We start from the raw sequence: 17,062 nt of genomic DNA on the forward strand, positions 1-17,062 counted from the left end.
ATAGAATAGAATAGAATAGAATAGAATAGAATAGAATAGAATGGAATGGAATAGAATAGAATAACAATAATAACAATGTCAGGGAGAAATAGTTAAATGAAAGGAAATGAAATGAAATAAAATTCATGTCAATAATAATAATAATAATAATACTTTTTGACAGTATTTCTGACCTATCATTCGTGCAACTAAAGCATGTTGACTTGTGAATTGTGGAAAATATGATATAATGATGATAATAATGATCATAACGATAGTCAGAATTATAATACTCATAATAATAGTAGTAGTAGTAGTAGTAGTAGTCCACATAAAAAGTCTGCCCTTTCATTCTTCTGTATTTAAAAGTTTGTACATGTGCTTTTACATTATCCAGATTTTCTCTGAGCTTGTCTCCCCTGCATTTATTGGTTAACAGTGAGGCAAACACATTAGGAAAATACTGAACCCAGTATTATGTGTCTGCAGGAATAGAGACTCCAGTTTCAGGACCACAGGACCAGCACATCTGGAATCCTGATTTATCATGACAGCACCTCATGTCAAATTGGATGATTGCTGGCGTGCAGGACTTATGGTTTCAGAGGGTTGTTATACCCAAAACAACACTTTTATGTTCAAGTATTTTATAAAGTCTATTTTTCTAATGAGTGACCTTTGGTTTTAAAATTTTATTCTACCAAAAACATTACTTTATGGCCATGCACTTTCAAAATTTAAAGGTTTATTCCACTCAAATAGTATTTTTCTACTGAATGACTTGTGACTTCAAAGGTCTCATCCACCCAAAATGGTATTACACATCCCAGTAGTTTTAATTTTTTTTCAATGAATGACCTATGGTTTTACAAGTTTATTCTGCTCAAAGTGTAATTTTATGTCCAAGAACTTTTACTTTTCAAGGTTTATTCTGGACAGTTTTTTTTTAAATGAAAGGCTTGCAGTTTTCAAGGTTTCAATAAAAAACTACTTTATGTCCAAAAGATTTTACATTTAAGAATTATTTCACCAAAATGGTAGTTTTCTAATGAATAACTTTGGCTTAAAAAACATTATTTCACCAAAATACTATTTTTTAATGAATGGTTTGCGATTTTGGAGGTTTATTTTACCCAAAGCATTACTTTGTGTCTTAGTTTTTTCTTTCTTCCCTTTTTTTTTTAAGTTTATTCCACCAAAAACAGTACTTTATGTCCAAGTACTTTTACATTTAAAGTTTTTTTCTCACCAAAATGGTAGTTTTCTAAAGAATGAACTTTGGTTTAAAAGGTTTTTTCACCCAAATAATACTTTTTAATGAATGGCCTATGATTTAAAAAGGTTTAATTCACCCAAAATATTGCTTTATGTCTCAGGTTGTTCTTTTTAAAAAAAAAAAACATTTAAGAGTTTATTCCACCTCAAACACTATTAATGTCCAATTTTTTATGTTTTAAAATTTATTCCACCAAAAACAGAACTTTATATTCAAATAGTTTTACGTTTATAAGTTTGTTTCACCAAAATGGTCGTTTTATAATTAATGAACTTTGGTTTAAAAGATTTATTCCAGTCAAACAGTACCAAATGAGTGGCTTACGATTTTGAATGTTTATTTCACCCAAAACGTTACTTTATGTCTCAGTTTTGTTTTTGTTTTTTTGTTTGTTTTTTTACATTTAAGAGTTTATTCCACTATTTGTGATCAAGTACTTTAACCTTTAAATGTAGATTACAACCTTTTTGCCCAAGTAGATTTATTTCACCCAAAATGTGCATTTCGCGTAAATGACATATGGTTTAAAAGCTGTTTCAACTTTGTCTTTTAGCTCATAGGTTATGTTTTTAAAGTTTTTTTCACTCAAAGCTGTACATAGTTCTGTTTTTACCAATGTCTCTGAACTACAAAGTCCTGCTGTAAATAAGACATATTTGTTAATAAAACATAGGTCCCAGAATGGATGCTCTAAATGCATCCTTCTGTGCTGCAGATTCATGCAGACAGTGAACCTGCCTCTTATTATAACCTAATTATAGGGCTGGCAGTCCCGCACCGCGCCGCTGGGTGGCGCCCTCCCGCAGCTGCGTGGATGGGTGTGCTCATTAGGAGCCGCTGAACTGCAGTGTGTTTTATTCTCTGTCCGCATCAGCTGGTGTCTGACGGGAATAAAGCGTCAGCTGGAATAAAAATACATCAATTCACCCCGAACAGCCCGTTTCTCTTCCTGCTGCTCCACCTGAACCGCGTCTTTAACACACCGACCGGTAAGTGAGATGTTCCTGCTCCAGTCCAGACTGTAAACATCAACGTCTGCTCAATTTATAAACAGTTATTGCTGCTAGCTGCTAGCAATGTGCGGCACTAAGTAATGTAGTACACATTTTTAGCGCTGTTTTCACTCCGACTTGGCAGTAATTTGCGGGGTTTCTCTTCTTTTTGCGGCGTTTTTACTACGCATCGTTTGCGTAAATTAGATTTTAGCCCTGCTGGTCTGCATCCCAACCCCTCCCTGATCTTCAGCTCGGAATCAGAACTGTTAGTTATGTTTGAAGGCCCTGGTTATGAGAAGAGAATACTGAAATGAGAGTACATTTAGTGCAGGTTTGAACAGGAGACCGCACAACACTGCGCCTTAATCTCATTCCAAACAGCTCCTCATTAAGCAGATTAGTGTGGCTGCTGTTATTCATTGTTCTGTTACTTTCTCTGGTCTGCGGTCTGAAGGAGGATCAGCAAACATGTTCTACACCTGTGGTCCCAACGAGGCGATGGTGGTTTCAGGTAAAATGACAACCTGTACTGTACAACAATGCAATAACATAATAAAAATAATATAATGCTGACAGTAAATTCAAAGTGTACCTGATATCTAATGTTGGGATGATAGAGGATAATTCTTCCTAAATGTTGCAATTTTGTCAGCACAGGTTTATGGTTTACTGTTCCTGCTAATAAACCAGAATCAGTAATTCTGAAGTTATTTGCAATGTGAATTTGTAACAGTAGGCTTATAGTAGAAGTGTGCTGTAATATTTTCGCTGTAAACTTTGCCCTGATGCTCTGCTCGGTCTCTAATCTGTGCCAGGCTTCTGTCGCTCTCCTCCTCTGATGATCGCCGGAGGCCGAGTGTTCGTCGTTCCCTGCGTTCAGCAGATCCAGAGGTACACAAACATCTTCCATTATCTGCTGCTGTCTTTGCTTTAGTTCCTGATGCTGCTGCGTCCATCGCCTTAACTTGGCAGACACATTTTAGCTGATGACAAATGGAAAACACGATGAGATGGCAGAACATACAAATCCATTTAAGAATTGGAAAACATCTTTACAGTGAAGGGTAATGCGAGATTTGTTGACTTTGTAAATAAGATGAACAGTTTAACTGTACAATGTAACAAACATGTGCTATTATGTTTTAACTAACCCCCTGCTTATCTGACTGTCTATTTTTTCTCCCTGTCAAATTCAAGACTGCAGCCTCATATTTTTTACAAACATAAATAATCAGGAAATTCTACTCTGATTTTTATTATGATTTATTGCGTTATAAATGTGTCATGCTGCACAGAGGATGTGTGTTCTCTCTACTCCTAGCTGTGGCTGTGCTGTTTATATAGAGGACTATATACTGTATATTGCTGTGAAAAATGATCCCACTGTGAGCAAAAAATGTGACAGGAGCAACAAAAACACCTAGAAATTACTTGGAGATCGCAGTTTAGCTGACAGATGTACGACAAATGGAAAACATGAGATGACAGAAAATGCCAATCCAGAATGGAAAGGAAAACACAGCCATAGAGTAAAGGGGATGCATGATTTGTTGATCATGTAAATTTGATTACCAGTTTAAATATGACAAATTTGAGATTTTATTATAAGGATGATTTATAGACACAGATTTGTGAATATATCCAGTGACGTATCAGTTTATCTTATCTTGTTTTATTTTATCTTAACTTGTCTTACCTTATTTCAAATTATGGCCAACTTCAAGCAAAGCCAACCATTGCTGACCTGGTTGTCTCTTTTCTTTTTGTCTTCCTGTGAAATGTAAGAATTAGGCCTGCAAACAGGCCACATTTGGGTTTTCCAGTGGACATGCTGCTCCTGCTACATTCAGTCCACTTTAAATCATAGCACACTAAATGCTTTAATGGCCTGAGTGCTGTAGTTGGCCTCGATCCAACGCCTGTATCCAGTTCCATTCAGGTTTATTTATATACACATATCACAACATGTGTCATCTCCGGGCACTTTGCATCGTAAGGTCATGATTATACGACATTATGAGAAATAAAAAAAAGTACAGTTTTGCCTTTAAAAAAAGCACTTGGCGACAGTGTAAGTGAGAAACTACCTTTTAGCAGGAAGCTCCAACAGAACCAGACTCACTGTGGGTGGCCGTCTGCCTCGAGCGGTTTGGGTGAGAGGAGAGAGAAAAAGAGAGAAATAGTATAACAGTAACCACTGTGCAGGTTGGTAAGACCAGTAACTACAGAAGAGAGAATTCACAAAGTAAATGAAATGCAGCGATGGCAAATAACTGCATTAAGAGTGAACGAGAGGAGAGTATTCACAATCTTGCACTCAGAGCCTGCAAGTCAGAGGAAGTTACCACACTTTAATGTGTGCCATTAGAGCAGTTTATAATCAATCACTAATCATCCTTTCCTTTATGTTTTCTCCCCTGAATCTCTCCAGGATTTCCCTGAACACTCTGACCCTGAATGTGAAGAGCGATAAGGTCTACACCCGCCATGGAGTTCCCATCTCTGTCACTGGGATCGCTCAGGTCAGTGAGCAGCAGGTTACTGCCGCAGGAGGAAGGTTGGTCTCAGAATAGTTTCTGAGAGGCATCAGTAGGAAAACACGGTTAAATGCTGATAAGCTGTGTAATGCAGATGTAGCTGGAAGGTTTGCATTCACTCAGACCGTTTGTTCATCAAGGCACCTCCATTACTCCACACATATCCGAGTGTGTCAGCATAGGCGGATAAATGTGGCATGTGCACGTCACTGCATCTGTTTTTGAAGAGTATCAGCTTAGCAGCTACGTATTCCGATACAAATATAGTTCCTTGATGTATCTGTGTAGATTCTCAGGTTGTGCTAATCTTCAGTGTTTCAGTGTTTCGGTAAAAAGGCAACTGGAGTTCTCTTTTTGGGTCTTTAAGATGTTTCACCTCTCATCTAAGAGACTTTCTTGATTTTGACCTGAAGTCCAGTTTCCTTCTACTGGAGCACTTTGGATTTATAGATGTAACTTCAGACTCATTTGACAACAGAATTTAACATCTGTGACATTTATTTGCATATAGGGAATAAACCCAGTGCTCATGTATTTGTTTCACTGTGGACTTGATACTGAACTGTTTTGTGCAGATGAAGATCCAGGGTCAGAATAAACAGATGCTGGCTGCAGCTTGCCAGATGTTCATGGGGAAGTCGGAGCCTGAGATCGCTCAGATCGCTTTGGAGACTCTGGAGGGACACCAGAGGGCCATCATCGCCCACCTGACTGTAGAGGTAAGGGACGAATGATTCCTAGTTGTACTTATGTGATTCTGACGAGTTAAAATCCATAACCCCATCTGAAACACTTCTAGTCTTCTACAGGACAGATTTAGTCTGTAACGAATGCTTACCTTCTTTGAGAAGGGTTCGACAAATGTTTTACAGAAATACTGAAGCTGTAGATGTATTTTTAGCTGTTAACGTGTTATTCTTTTATTATCTGACTGACATTGCAGGTATTTTTTTTTATTTTTTTACATCGTTTCTTCTGTACGTGGCGTTTTTTCCACTGTACTTTGTATGTTTAGCATCATCTACCTGCTGTCATATGAGCAGAGCTTAAAAATTTTCTACATGATAAACATTTCACATGCTTTTTTGTGAACAGAATCTTTTTGCAATTTGTCTGTTTGTGAGTAGATGCCAGAGATAAATGTATTCTGTAAATCTAACTAAGAATTACATTGCACTGATAACTTCTTATTGCTGCTTATGACAGTAAATCCTTTGAATCCTGATTAGACAAACAGACAGAATGGAGGGCATGTCTACATATAAACATGCTTTTATGGTTTCTAGAATTATGTGACGGGTATTTTTGGAGAAAAAGTCAGTAGTCCTGCAATATACCACTGCAGCTACCACATCTCAGTAAGCATCTTCCCTTTACAGGAGATCTACAAGGACCGCAAGAAGTTCTCAGAGCAGGTTTTCAAGGTGGCGTCCTCTGACCTGGTCAACATGGGCATCAGCGTGGTCAGCTACACGCTCAAAGACGTCCATGACGACCAGGTATCTCTCTGCTGTCACGTGTACAAAACACATTACGGATGCTTCGTTAAATGGCTTTTCAAGGGGCTTTTTCAGAGGAGAAACATTTCTACTTTTATGTTTTTGATCTCAAAAATATTGATTATTTCCAAGATTTCAAAAGCAAACTGAAATTAATTCATTTCTGCTCTTTCATCTCCTTTTTGGTGCTCAGGATTATCTACATTCACTTGGAAAGGGTCGAACAGCGCAGGTGCAGAAAGACGCTCGCATTGGAGAGGCACAGAACAAGAGAGACGCAGTGATCAGGGTGAGATATATGATTATGTCTTTGCAGTCTGTCTTCTGTCTTCATATTCAGAAACATTTAGATAAATATTACCCTTTGCATGTAACAGAGATCGTCTTTAAGTCGTCATGTTTCCAGAAAACTGTTTGTAGAATTCTCCATCTTTCTCTTCTGTTCTGTGCAGCCAGCAGTCACTTTTGTCCAGACATCTGTCTGCATTTTTAGCATCTTCAACGTGTTTACTTTCAGGAGTTGCTCCCATTGATCCCTGTTGTCTGCCTGTCTGTCTGTCTCTGCAGGAAGCTCATGCAATGCAGGTGAAAGTATCAGCTCAGTACAAGAATGAGATTGACATGGCAAAGGCCCAGAGGGACTACGAGCTGAAGAAGGCAGCCTATGATATTGAAGTAAACACGAAGAAGGCTGAGTCAGAGATGGCCTACCAGCTTCAGGTACGGTGAATATTAGGAGAGTTATTTGCCTTACACCGCTCTGATGTAGTTATGAAGCATTTTTCTGTTGCTCACATTCAGCAACATGTTCTGGATCTGACATTTTATGATACCGAATGAGGAAATATTATGTGCATTTCCTTTTGCAGGTAGCAAAGACGAAGCAGCGCATTGAGGAGGAGAAGATGCAGGTCCAGGTGGTTGAGCGGACGCAGCAGATCATGCTGCAGGAGCAGGAGATCACCCGCAGGGAGAAGGAGCTGGAGGCCAAGGTGAAGAAACCTGCGGAGGCTGAGCGCTACCGCTTGGAGAAACTGGCTGAGGCTCACCGGTGAGTCGCAGCCTCATTCTCACAGCTACTTTCCTGAACAGCAGGATGGTGTTGTGAGTAGGCAGTCTTTCAGTTTCAGTACCAGAGTTTAAACTCAATTCCTGTTGCTGTATAGATGAGCTGTGAGTTTTTGCAGTCAGTATGCAAGCTTTTATTTGTCTGTTTGGATGTCTCTTTCTAGATGAGTAACATGGCAAATGGGACTTTAGGTGTATTTTTTGCTTTCACGTAGCATCTGCTGCAAGATAATATAGAAAACAAGTCACAGCATCATAGCGACGTGTAGAGTTGTTAAAGATCCTATATTATGCACATTTACACAGTTCAAATTTTAATTTTGTTGTTTCCTACAATAGATTAGCACATTTTAATGTTTAAAAATCACATTTTGTTTCTCATATTGTACATCACTGCATCACCTCTTTTCATCTTGTGTCTTAAACGTTCCATTTTAGCGCCTGTATCATTAGATCCACTTCTTGAACAGCCCAGTCTGCTCTGATTGGTCAGCTGGACCATTGAAAATGTGAATGTTGTTAACCACAGATATCTAGCAAGGAAGTAATGTGGACTGTGAGGAAACTGCTAATTTTTTTCTGATGGTGTGCTAAATTCGCTGCTATGCAATCGCTATACAAATGTGGGAAACCTTGATGATACTCAAAATTACATCATGTCGACCCTCTTGTGGCTTTACATGATGACACAGATAGATAGTAGAAAAGCAGTGCTTTCTGTGGGAGAGAATAACTGGTTTTGTTGTGGGATTTGGGCTTTTCACATACACCAAAAGGTTATGATGCACTAAAGGAAAGGGCAAGAAAGACATAATACAGCCTCTTTAAACAAAGATGAATACTTCCTTTGAGAGAAATCAAATGAAGCTAATGTCACAGTGAAGATCTGCTGCCCTAGTTCTGCTTTGTGTGATGGTTTTGTTCATGTAAGTTCCTGTACAGTCTGCATTATCATTTTTTCATATTACTCTATTAACTGCTACAAGCCAGATACAGTCCAGATGTTTTATGTTTGATGGAGATGTAACGGCAGTATGAAAGTGGTTCTATCTACCTGTAAGTAACTCGACTGAACCGTTCGTCTCTCTGCTGTCTCACTGTGCATTTCTTTCTGTCAGTCTTAAGTTGATCATGGAGGCGGAGGCGGAAGCTGAGTCCATAAGGGTGAGTCACACTTAATTTCAGGTGAATCTCAACTCAGCTCAAATGTTTAAATGGAAATTATGCTTCCATGATTTAGTACATTATGGATCTTATGCCCACAAGCTTTCCTGTCTTGCCTGTGTTTAACTCTGTCATGGTAGGTGCTTTGTGTTTTTTGATGCTTCCTCTTTTGTCCTTCAGGTTAAAGGTGAGGCTGAGGCGTTTGCAGTGGAGGCCAAAGGTCGCGCTGAAGCAGAGCAGATGGCGAAGAAGGCTGAAGCTTTCCAGGAGTACAAGGACGGAGCCATGGTGGACATGCTGCTGGAGAAACTGCCTCTGGTGAGAGACGCCATCCTGCACAGTCGATGATAAACACTTCTACATTCTACTGTTTGTTCATGCCTCACTACTAGATGTCTGTGCTTTGTGTTTTGGTCATAAATTCAACACTGGGTTCCACTCATTGTCCAAATTATCATCAATTAGGACTGTTGGACATAAAGAAAAACATTTTGGTGACAAATTTGTAGCAAAAAAATAAATAGAGATTTTTTCATAATACTCATGAGTGAAACTGTGAACTAAATAAATGAAAATATTTTTGTTTTAATTTCCCATTTTACCCCATGACTAGCTTGACTAGAGCCATCCTGCTGTTTTTAGGTGTTTTAGTTTCCTGGCCAAAATGGTACATTGTGACATATATGATTTAAAAAGAGTGTGTTAGAAAGTATCATGAAAACGTTTTAAACATAAATGCACCAACAATGACAAATAGACAAAAAGCCAAATTAGTTATGATATTGTGCACATTAACATACATCTGAATCAAAAAATGCCAGTGGTCAGGATTAATTTAAATATTTTTGCTTAAACCTCTGAGACCCAAAATCCAGCTGCAGGTTTGACTGGCACGTTATTTTGGAAAAAAAACATCAAAATGACACAGTTCATTATAACGCTAGACTGTACAAAAAAAAGAATAATCTGAATTTCAACTTTACGATGGTCCTTAAGTTACTTATCTGTGGCAGACTGCATCTAAGAAATGTAAAACTCGTAACAGTTCATCAAATCACTTTCATCTACAGTATGTTTCATTTAAAAAGTCGCCATAAGTAAACAATTTCCTTCAAACAGAATCTGTAAAAAGCAAAGAATTCTGCAGGCTGTGTTTCCATAGAGTAGATGGGAGACAAGTATGGAAACAAAGTAAAAATGTGAGTAGTAACATATCTATAGTATGTAGAGGCACTTTTTTCTAACATTGGTAACACCTTTCCATGGTGACAAAAAATGTGACAGGAGCAAAAAATTTAAAAAATGACCAGAAACTGGGATTTGGATGGTTACCGTATTAAAATAGTTTCAAATTTCATTGCTGAACATGCATTCTGTGGGTTTTTTAGAGTCTAGTTGAGTAGAGCGACAGTTTGATTGTGGTTTTTAACATTTTGTAATATTTGTCTTCCACCAGATGGCTGAAGAGATCAGCAGGCCTCTGTGTAAAGCCCAGAAGATTACCATGGTGTCCAGCGGTGGTGGAGAGGTCGGTGCATCCAAACTGTCTGGAGAGGTTCTGGACATCATGACCCGCCTGCCTGACACGGTGGAGAAACTGACCGGAGTCAACATCTCTCAGGTAACTCATTCATTACATCTTTCATGCATAAATCACACATAGGTTCATGTATGCATTTTCTGCATAACTTACACTGTGTTTCACTGAACTCTGATCAAACGTGTCATGTGAAATCTCACATAGAGGAAGCAACAGTGTGTTTCATGAAGAAACCTTTTGACACCATATATAACTATATAATATCAGTATTACTTTGTAATACTTTATAAAAACTGTCACTGAAATGATTCATCGAATAATTTGATTACTAAAGTTCCTCAAGGCAAAATTCCTCTGAATCGAGGCTTTGTTTAATCAACTACGTACCAGACCCCAGGTCACTAACTGGTGGATCCAGACTTCATCCTATACGGACCTGGACCTATTATCAAAAAACTATAGGAGGATTTTAAATTTGATGGGACACTTCTGTTTTAACTGGTGCATCTTTTCTAGTGTTTGTGGTGTTTATCAGATCAGAGGCTGAACTACAAGGACAGTTTGACATAGTCAGACTGTCTTTGTGTGAGTAGACAAAAACCAAAACCTCAGTCAGAGTTAACAGGTATGAAGATCTTTATCAAGTTTCTTTGTTAACTAACGCTTACTGCTTCAAACTCATCCACACAAAAAGGGGTGTTTAACACACCATTTGACTCTCCTTCTGCACAAAATGAACCAATCAATGTTCAGCTGCTTCAGCCAACAGGTTGTTTTAATGGAGAACAATGAGGAATATAAACATTTATGATGGTGAAAAGCGTTGTGACTGGAATTTAAAGACAGAAATGCTGGTAGAAAACTGTTAAATATGTTATTGTACTTATTTTACTGATCAATGCAGCTAATTATTGATAACAGACAGCTGCACATTAAAACTATCAAACTTAACATATACAAACGTGATGTTGTGCTGAAGTGTGTGTAGATCTGTCACTGTCTCATAATGAAGGAAATCGCTTCAATTTGTGGCCAAGTCAAAGTGAAACTACTGTTACTGATTGAATATTCTCTGTAATAGATATTTATAAACTATTCAGTTTTCTTATTTGTGTTCTATCAGCTGCAGTAGCCGCAGTTTAAACAGACCAAACATAAAAACATCTTTATGCAGTTTCTGTATCACCAACTAAATACAGGGTGACACAAAAAACTGGGAACTTTTTAACAATCCAATAAAACCAAGAGTGATGGAAGAAAAATATTTTATTCATAGTAATTGAAACTTTAAAACATGCCATTTAAGAAACAATGATGGAATTTTCATTCTTTAAAAATGACTTCCTGTAGATGGCGTCCTCCTGTACAAATGCATTCTTGAAATCTGCTGTTGAGATTCATCATTGACCGCTGCAACATCTCAGCTGGGATACTGTGAATTTCATCCTGAATTCTCTGTTTTAACTCATCCAGGGTTCTTGGTCTAGTTCTGTACACTTTACTCTTGAGATAGCCCCAGTTAAATTTCAAGAATGCATTCGTACAGGAGGACGCCATCTACAGGAAGTAATTTTAAAAAAAATGAAAATTCCATCATTGTTTCTTAAATGGCATGTTTTAAGGTTTCAATTACTATGAATAAAATATTTTTCTTCCGTCACTCTTGGTTTTATTGGATTGTTAAAGAGTTCCCTTTTTGTGTCACCCTGTATGTGTGGGGTTCCCATGGCTTTGAGTTTTAATTGAATACTCCTGTACTACACTATATATGTACAATACATCTGTACTATACTATATAAGTGCAATACACCTGTACTGTACTATATATGCATGCACAATACACCACAGATATTCGCCCGTGTTCCGCCAGGACGGTTATTTCTGTTGCACAGTGCACTCACTTCCATTTTTGATGCTGTAATGCACATCCCAAGTGCAGAATCCAATGAATTGCCAGAATAATCAATAGAATACTCGATTACTAAACTAGTGGATAGCTGCAGCCCTAATAAAAACCCCTTTCTTGCTCTCTTCCCCTCTGTTCTGCAGGTGAATTCTCGTACCGGCTGAAGAGAATCAACCAAACCAGTGACCGGGCAGATCTCCTCTCCTACTGTGTTATCAGCTGCCTGGATTCCCTGCATGAGTCTCTCATCACAGCTTAGTTTCTCTGCTCCTCTTCGCTGTTAAAGCAGTTTCTCCCAGCTGGTTTGTGATGTGGCTGTGTTGTGAAACACTTTTTGTCTGTTTTCTGCTCATTGACAACTAGTTCTATCTGAGCATTGTGTTACTGTGGCTGCAGTTACATTTATACTGACTTCATGCTCATTGGTACTAAATCATTTCAACATGAAGCCTCCAAATGACAGTACTTCCTATTTATTCTTTTTTTATTTGTGGACTGTGATGTGATTTACACTCGCCTCACCAGGTTTTAATGAGCACTGAAAGAAGCAACAAATATAACTGCAGTCACTTTTTGTCTGAGATTTCTTTTTTCTAACCTGTTTTGTATCATTTTCACCCTTCTTTTCTCTTTGTCACATGTTGTGTGTTTTTTGTCAAAATAATAAGAACATTTTTATCTGTCCTGTTTTGTCTCCTCCCGCTGTCTGTTTGCCTTTAATGTCTCTTTCATTCCTGCCTGTGTCCACTGCCTTGCTGCCAAACCTTAAGTGCATCTTAGCATGAAAGTCTAATACAAACATGCATCCAGAACCTTCATGCACTAATGCTACTAACATTACATACTCTGATAGACCAAAACCACAGCCTGCGGTTTTAGCCATCAGTTCTTTTTCATAATTTATTTCTGACTGAATTCATATTTAATCTATGAAGGGTTTCAGATAATCATTTTGTCCGTACAGACGTCTTTAAAGCTGTTATTGATGGTTACAGGTTAACAGCTATTGAAAACTGTGGTACCATCTGTACATCTCTATGACATTGGTCTGTATTCTATATTTTTGAATCTGTGGTCTTTTTCAGTTTTATATATGATTTTTTGGATTTTAGGAGTAGAATTTCATAAGGACACTTTGCTTAAGGCATACCAGTACATGCATTAAAACGCTGTGTTTCTAATATGACTCTATGTGATGCATGTTCACTAACCTTAACACAGCTTCACTACAGTCTTTACTAACTCCATGTTCATTACTGAGCACTCTGTATCATACACAATTGTTATCTGACTGAACTATTTATATTTATTTATTGTCAGTGCACTGTGATGGTCATTTTACGTGCTGCTGCTCTTTCTAGTAGATGCTTACAGTGGTGGTAACTCAGGAAATTTAGCTCAATTTACCGGCATTGTACGTCTAGTACAAACTAATCTGAATAGAATGCTCTTAAATCACAAATTCTGACGACATGAACTATAGTATTAACCTCAAGGTTCATGGTTACAATTTTGTATGCAGTGTGAAAAGTAGTTTCTTCATAATTTGATGCTGTGCGTGAATGCTGTTCTCCTTGTCAATCCTCAACATTGCGGTTTTAACGTATATCAGATTTAGGCCTAAACAGAAGCTTGAACCTGCATCTTCTGGTTCAGGTTTCCTTGAGACTTTACCACACTGCAGATCGGTGTTATTTTCATGTATACCTTAAGTAAAGTGGTGCCTTTTCTGTTTTTAAGGCCAGTTATGTAGCAGCTCTCATTAAGGTGTAGCTTGTGCAACTAGATTTAAATGTATGGTAAAGTATAGCTTTAGCCTTATATCGTAGCCATGGGAATAACTCAGTGTGTTTATCAGGTGAAGTATGTGTTGGTATCATACACGCTAGTAAAGCCTGATGTGAAGAGATGCAACACAGTCAAGTTGTTGAATGACGTTAGCTTTAACTTCAGGGAAAGGCGTCTTTAAGATCTTCCAGCCTGAATCAGGAGTCATGGATTAAAGGTCAGAAATAGAAAAAAGTGAGAAGTTGTCATCTTTTCTTCAGTTTACTCTCCATCTCTTTTGCTGTAAGTGTTGTTTTTTTTTACTTGTTCCCTCCTTTATTTGTAATTCAACATAAATAGCAAACAATCTAATGTAAGAACTCAGTGCATCTGTCATCCAGAATGAAATGCTGACAAATGTTTAGGAGTTGGCTCTGCAGAATTACTGTAGTTCCTATGAAGTGTCCTGACCTGCCTTATATCATAACACTGTCACGTTGTCACCCTCTGCTTCACCATCACCTCTGAAGCTGGGGATTTAAAACACTCTGTAATGAATCACATAGTACTTAAACACTCAATACTCTTACAAAAATTAGATGTTTTTTTTAATGTGTAGAGAATCAATTGGATATCTGATTTTGTTTGATTGAGCTGTATGATGGCACTACAGTTCTGCTCATAAGTTTACATACCCTGGCAGAATTTGTAAAATGTACTCCATTCTTCAATGACAACATGAATGATCAGAGCAAATACAATTGCATGACAATAAATAGCTTTGTCTAAACACAGCCCTAAATGAAAGAAAATGTTTCCATTAACAAACATATTTGCTAAAAAATAAAGGAAAATATTTCACAAATTTGGCCAGGGTATGTATACTTATGAGCACAACTGTAAATTTAACCGAAAATCTTTCTTTCTTTCTTTCTTTCTTTCTTACTTACTTACTTACTTTCTCTCTTTCTTTCTCTTTCTGTCTTTTTGTCTTTCTTTCTTTCACCTCCAGTCCTGAACACATCACTGTTTGTCTGATTGTGACGTCTCTGCACTGTTAATTACAGCCAAATGTACTGTAATGGCTCTCTGAGGGTGAATTTCAACACTGCTGTTATATATGCATGCATCCGTACCTGTCACAGTTAAACTGTAATATAATATTACAAATGCATACGTTCCCAGTCAGGACATAGTGCGCAGCTTCTCTGTGAAGTTACCAAAATAGTAGATGACCTGTTGGTTAACTATAGAAACAAAAATGTGATCATTGTGTTTCTGAAGTGCAATGATGCTGAAGCGGCACTACATATGGACATAGATGTATTTATACAATATATATTTGATATTTGATACAGTATCAGTGTAGCAGTGTTTGCTTCACAAGTCACCATTAACAAGTCTACTAATTTACTAACAGCAGCTCCAGTGTTTCATTACAAATGTAATAAAGCTGTAGTCAGTTTATTAGAGTTCTCTGTGTTATTTCAGCTCGTGCTGTAGTTTGTTGGTGAAGTTCTTCCAAAATTACCTCTTCGTTGCATTTTACCTCCCATCTGTGCACTTCAGGAAATTAGTTTTTCTGGAAAATGTTATTCTATTATCCTGTTCACAGTATACTTGTCATTAAATTGCAAAAAAGTAAACCACTTATGTCTTTACTGTTTCTGTAAACCGAATGATTACAAATCTGCTCTGTGTCTTACTTTGATTGTGTATTATATTCTGTTTACACATCTGATTTGTGCATGTTCTGTTTTGTTCCAATTTTTATTTCATTTCTTCTTCACTGGGTTTGTGTTGCTTTTGAATTGTGATTGTTTTTATAGGCGCCACATAAAGAACAGCTCTTACATGCATAGTAGTGTTCTAATAAACATAGTTTTTCAGAAACATTTTTTAAAGTTTTCTTTTAATTTGCCAGTGGAAAATAAATGCTGCTATTGATTTGTAGCATCTCTGAGAGTTGCCTCTGTTTGAGGTTATGTTTCTTCCCAACTGTGAAGTACTAGTAGTTGCAGCCGGAGGACTTTGAAGGAGCAACCACCTATCACAGATAGTTCTTTATGATAAAAGTTAAGACAACAAAAGGTGGACCTGTTTCTGTGACAGATAAACCTGCTCTTTTATATGATGGACATGAGCTGAATTCAAAATGATAATTCTAGTACACAGTTGCAGATGATTAATTTCCAGTTCAAGACCTGAATTTACATAGAAACTGATAACGTTTTGATGTGCTCAGTTTGGCACACTGACAGGATAATTAATGCAGCAGGAGACTGAGGATGTTGGGAGTTGCGTCAAGTTAACTACAGATAGTTCAGGAAGCAAGAAGGTTTTAAATTCAAAATTAAGACATGAATCAGTCCAGAAAAAAATTGCATTAATATGTGGAGAACAAAACTTGAAACACCCAGTAAAACTAATGCATTACATATAGAACATATATCTACTAACAAACAGTCAATGTATTATTTTATTAAATGTTCTGTGAGTGAATATGTGGGCAGAGATGTATATCACTAATAATTTATTGAATTTGAACTGCTCACCTACAATAAATGTAATAAAATGTGAAGTGAATCTCAGTATTTTAATTTCTGAGATTTAAATTGTATGCTAATAAACATAAAGTTGAACATATTAATTTTGAAATTAAACAGAATTACTCAAAGTGTATTTGAGCTACACTGAAAATTCAACTCTGCATTCAGTTTCTCTCTCACACACACACGTGCGTGCACACACACACACACACACACACGCGTGCACACACACAAACTGTTTTTTGTTTTAAAACTCAAAAGAAAATATATTTTAGGCATCATATTCATAAACTGAATCATAAACCAAACAAAAAAGGAATTGCAAAAAAAAAAAAAAGGTCTGTGTTTGACTGCTTTTTAGAACCTGATACCTGAAATATTTTCATGTGTCAGAAATTAATTTGTTGCTGTATGCTTTTAATTACTAAATTCTAATTAATTTTTTTATATATGACTGGATAACAATTATTCAAATATAGCAATTAAAATTCAAATTATGAATTCAAATTAAATTCAAATTTCATTTTTTAGGCTGAGCAAAACAAATTCAAATTATGCCAAAGTATGAATAGAATAGAATAGAATTAATTTAAACTGAGACATCTAAATTGATCTTTTTTAAATCACAATTATATAAGTTGAGCAATTCAATTTCAAATGTGAATTTTTTAAATCCAGTTTCTACTCTTACATATTTGTCCATATTTATCTTTTTTTTAAATAAGTAAACATAAAAATACAAACGACCATCTGAAATTGTGAACACATCCTTTGGCTTGGCA

The 17,062-nt window shown here is 36.9% G+C and overlaps 1 protein-coding gene and 1 long non-coding RNA gene across 4 annotated transcripts in view; one reads left to right on the top strand and one right to left on the bottom strand.

Moving 5' to 3' along the window:
- Nucleotides 1–17,062, bottom strand: part of LOC127536272 (uncharacterized) — a 578,171-nt gene that overhangs the window by 516,206 nt on the left and 44,903 nt on the right. The gene's annotated exons all lie outside the window — the stretch shown is intronic.
- flot1a (flotillin 1a) lies at nt 2,060–15,626 on the top strand. Of its 3 annotated transcripts, XR_002596045.2 has the most exons (14): nt 2,061–2,244; nt 2,705–2,761; nt 3,066–3,141; nt 4,682–4,772; nt 5,363–5,506; nt 6,167–6,286; nt 6,480–6,575; nt 6,854–7,006; nt 7,156–7,337; nt 8,473–8,518; nt 8,699–8,836; nt 9,975–10,139; nt 12,108–12,266; nt 14,744–15,626. XR_002596045.2 is itself a non-coding variant. In XM_022201813.2 (13 exons), the coding sequence occupies exons 2-13, from the start codon at nt 2,719–2,721 to the stop codon at nt 14,747–14,749; spliced, it is 1,260 nt and encodes a 419-aa protein (XP_022057505.1). In that variant the 5' UTR covers nt 2,060–2,244; nt 2,705–2,718; the 3' UTR covers nt 14,750–15,626. The 3 variants fall into 3 exon arrangements, 2 of the variants coding, with proteins under 2 accessions (XP_022057505.1, XP_022057504.1); XM_022201813.2 differs by lacking the exon at nt 12,108–12,266 and having other exon boundaries at nt 2,060–2,244; XM_022201812.2 differs by having other exon boundaries at nt 12,108–15,626.

Source organism: Acanthochromis polyacanthus, chromosome 11 (assembly GCF_021347895.1).
Source record: "Acanthochromis polyacanthus isolate Apoly-LR-REF ecotype Palm Island chromosome 11, KAUST_Apoly_ChrSc, whole genome shotgun sequence".
NCBI classification, from domain to species: Eukaryota; Metazoa; Chordata; class Actinopteri; family Pomacentridae; genus Acanthochromis; species Acanthochromis polyacanthus.

Excerpts from the sequence above, each read along its gene's own strand:
- flot1a (XM_022201812.2), top strand. The coding sequence starts at position 2,719 with ATGTTCTACACCTGTGGTCCCAACGAGGCGATGGTGGTTTCAG. Across the intron at positions 2,762-3,065 it reads CGAGGCGATGGTGGTTTCAG|GCTTCTGTCGCTCTCCTCCT; the intron begins GTAAAATGACAA and ends AATCTGTGCCAG. Across the intron at positions 7,007-7,155 it reads AGATGGCCTACCAGCTTCAG|GTAGCAAAGACGAAGCAGCG; the intron begins GTACGGTGAATA and ends TTCCTTTTGCAG.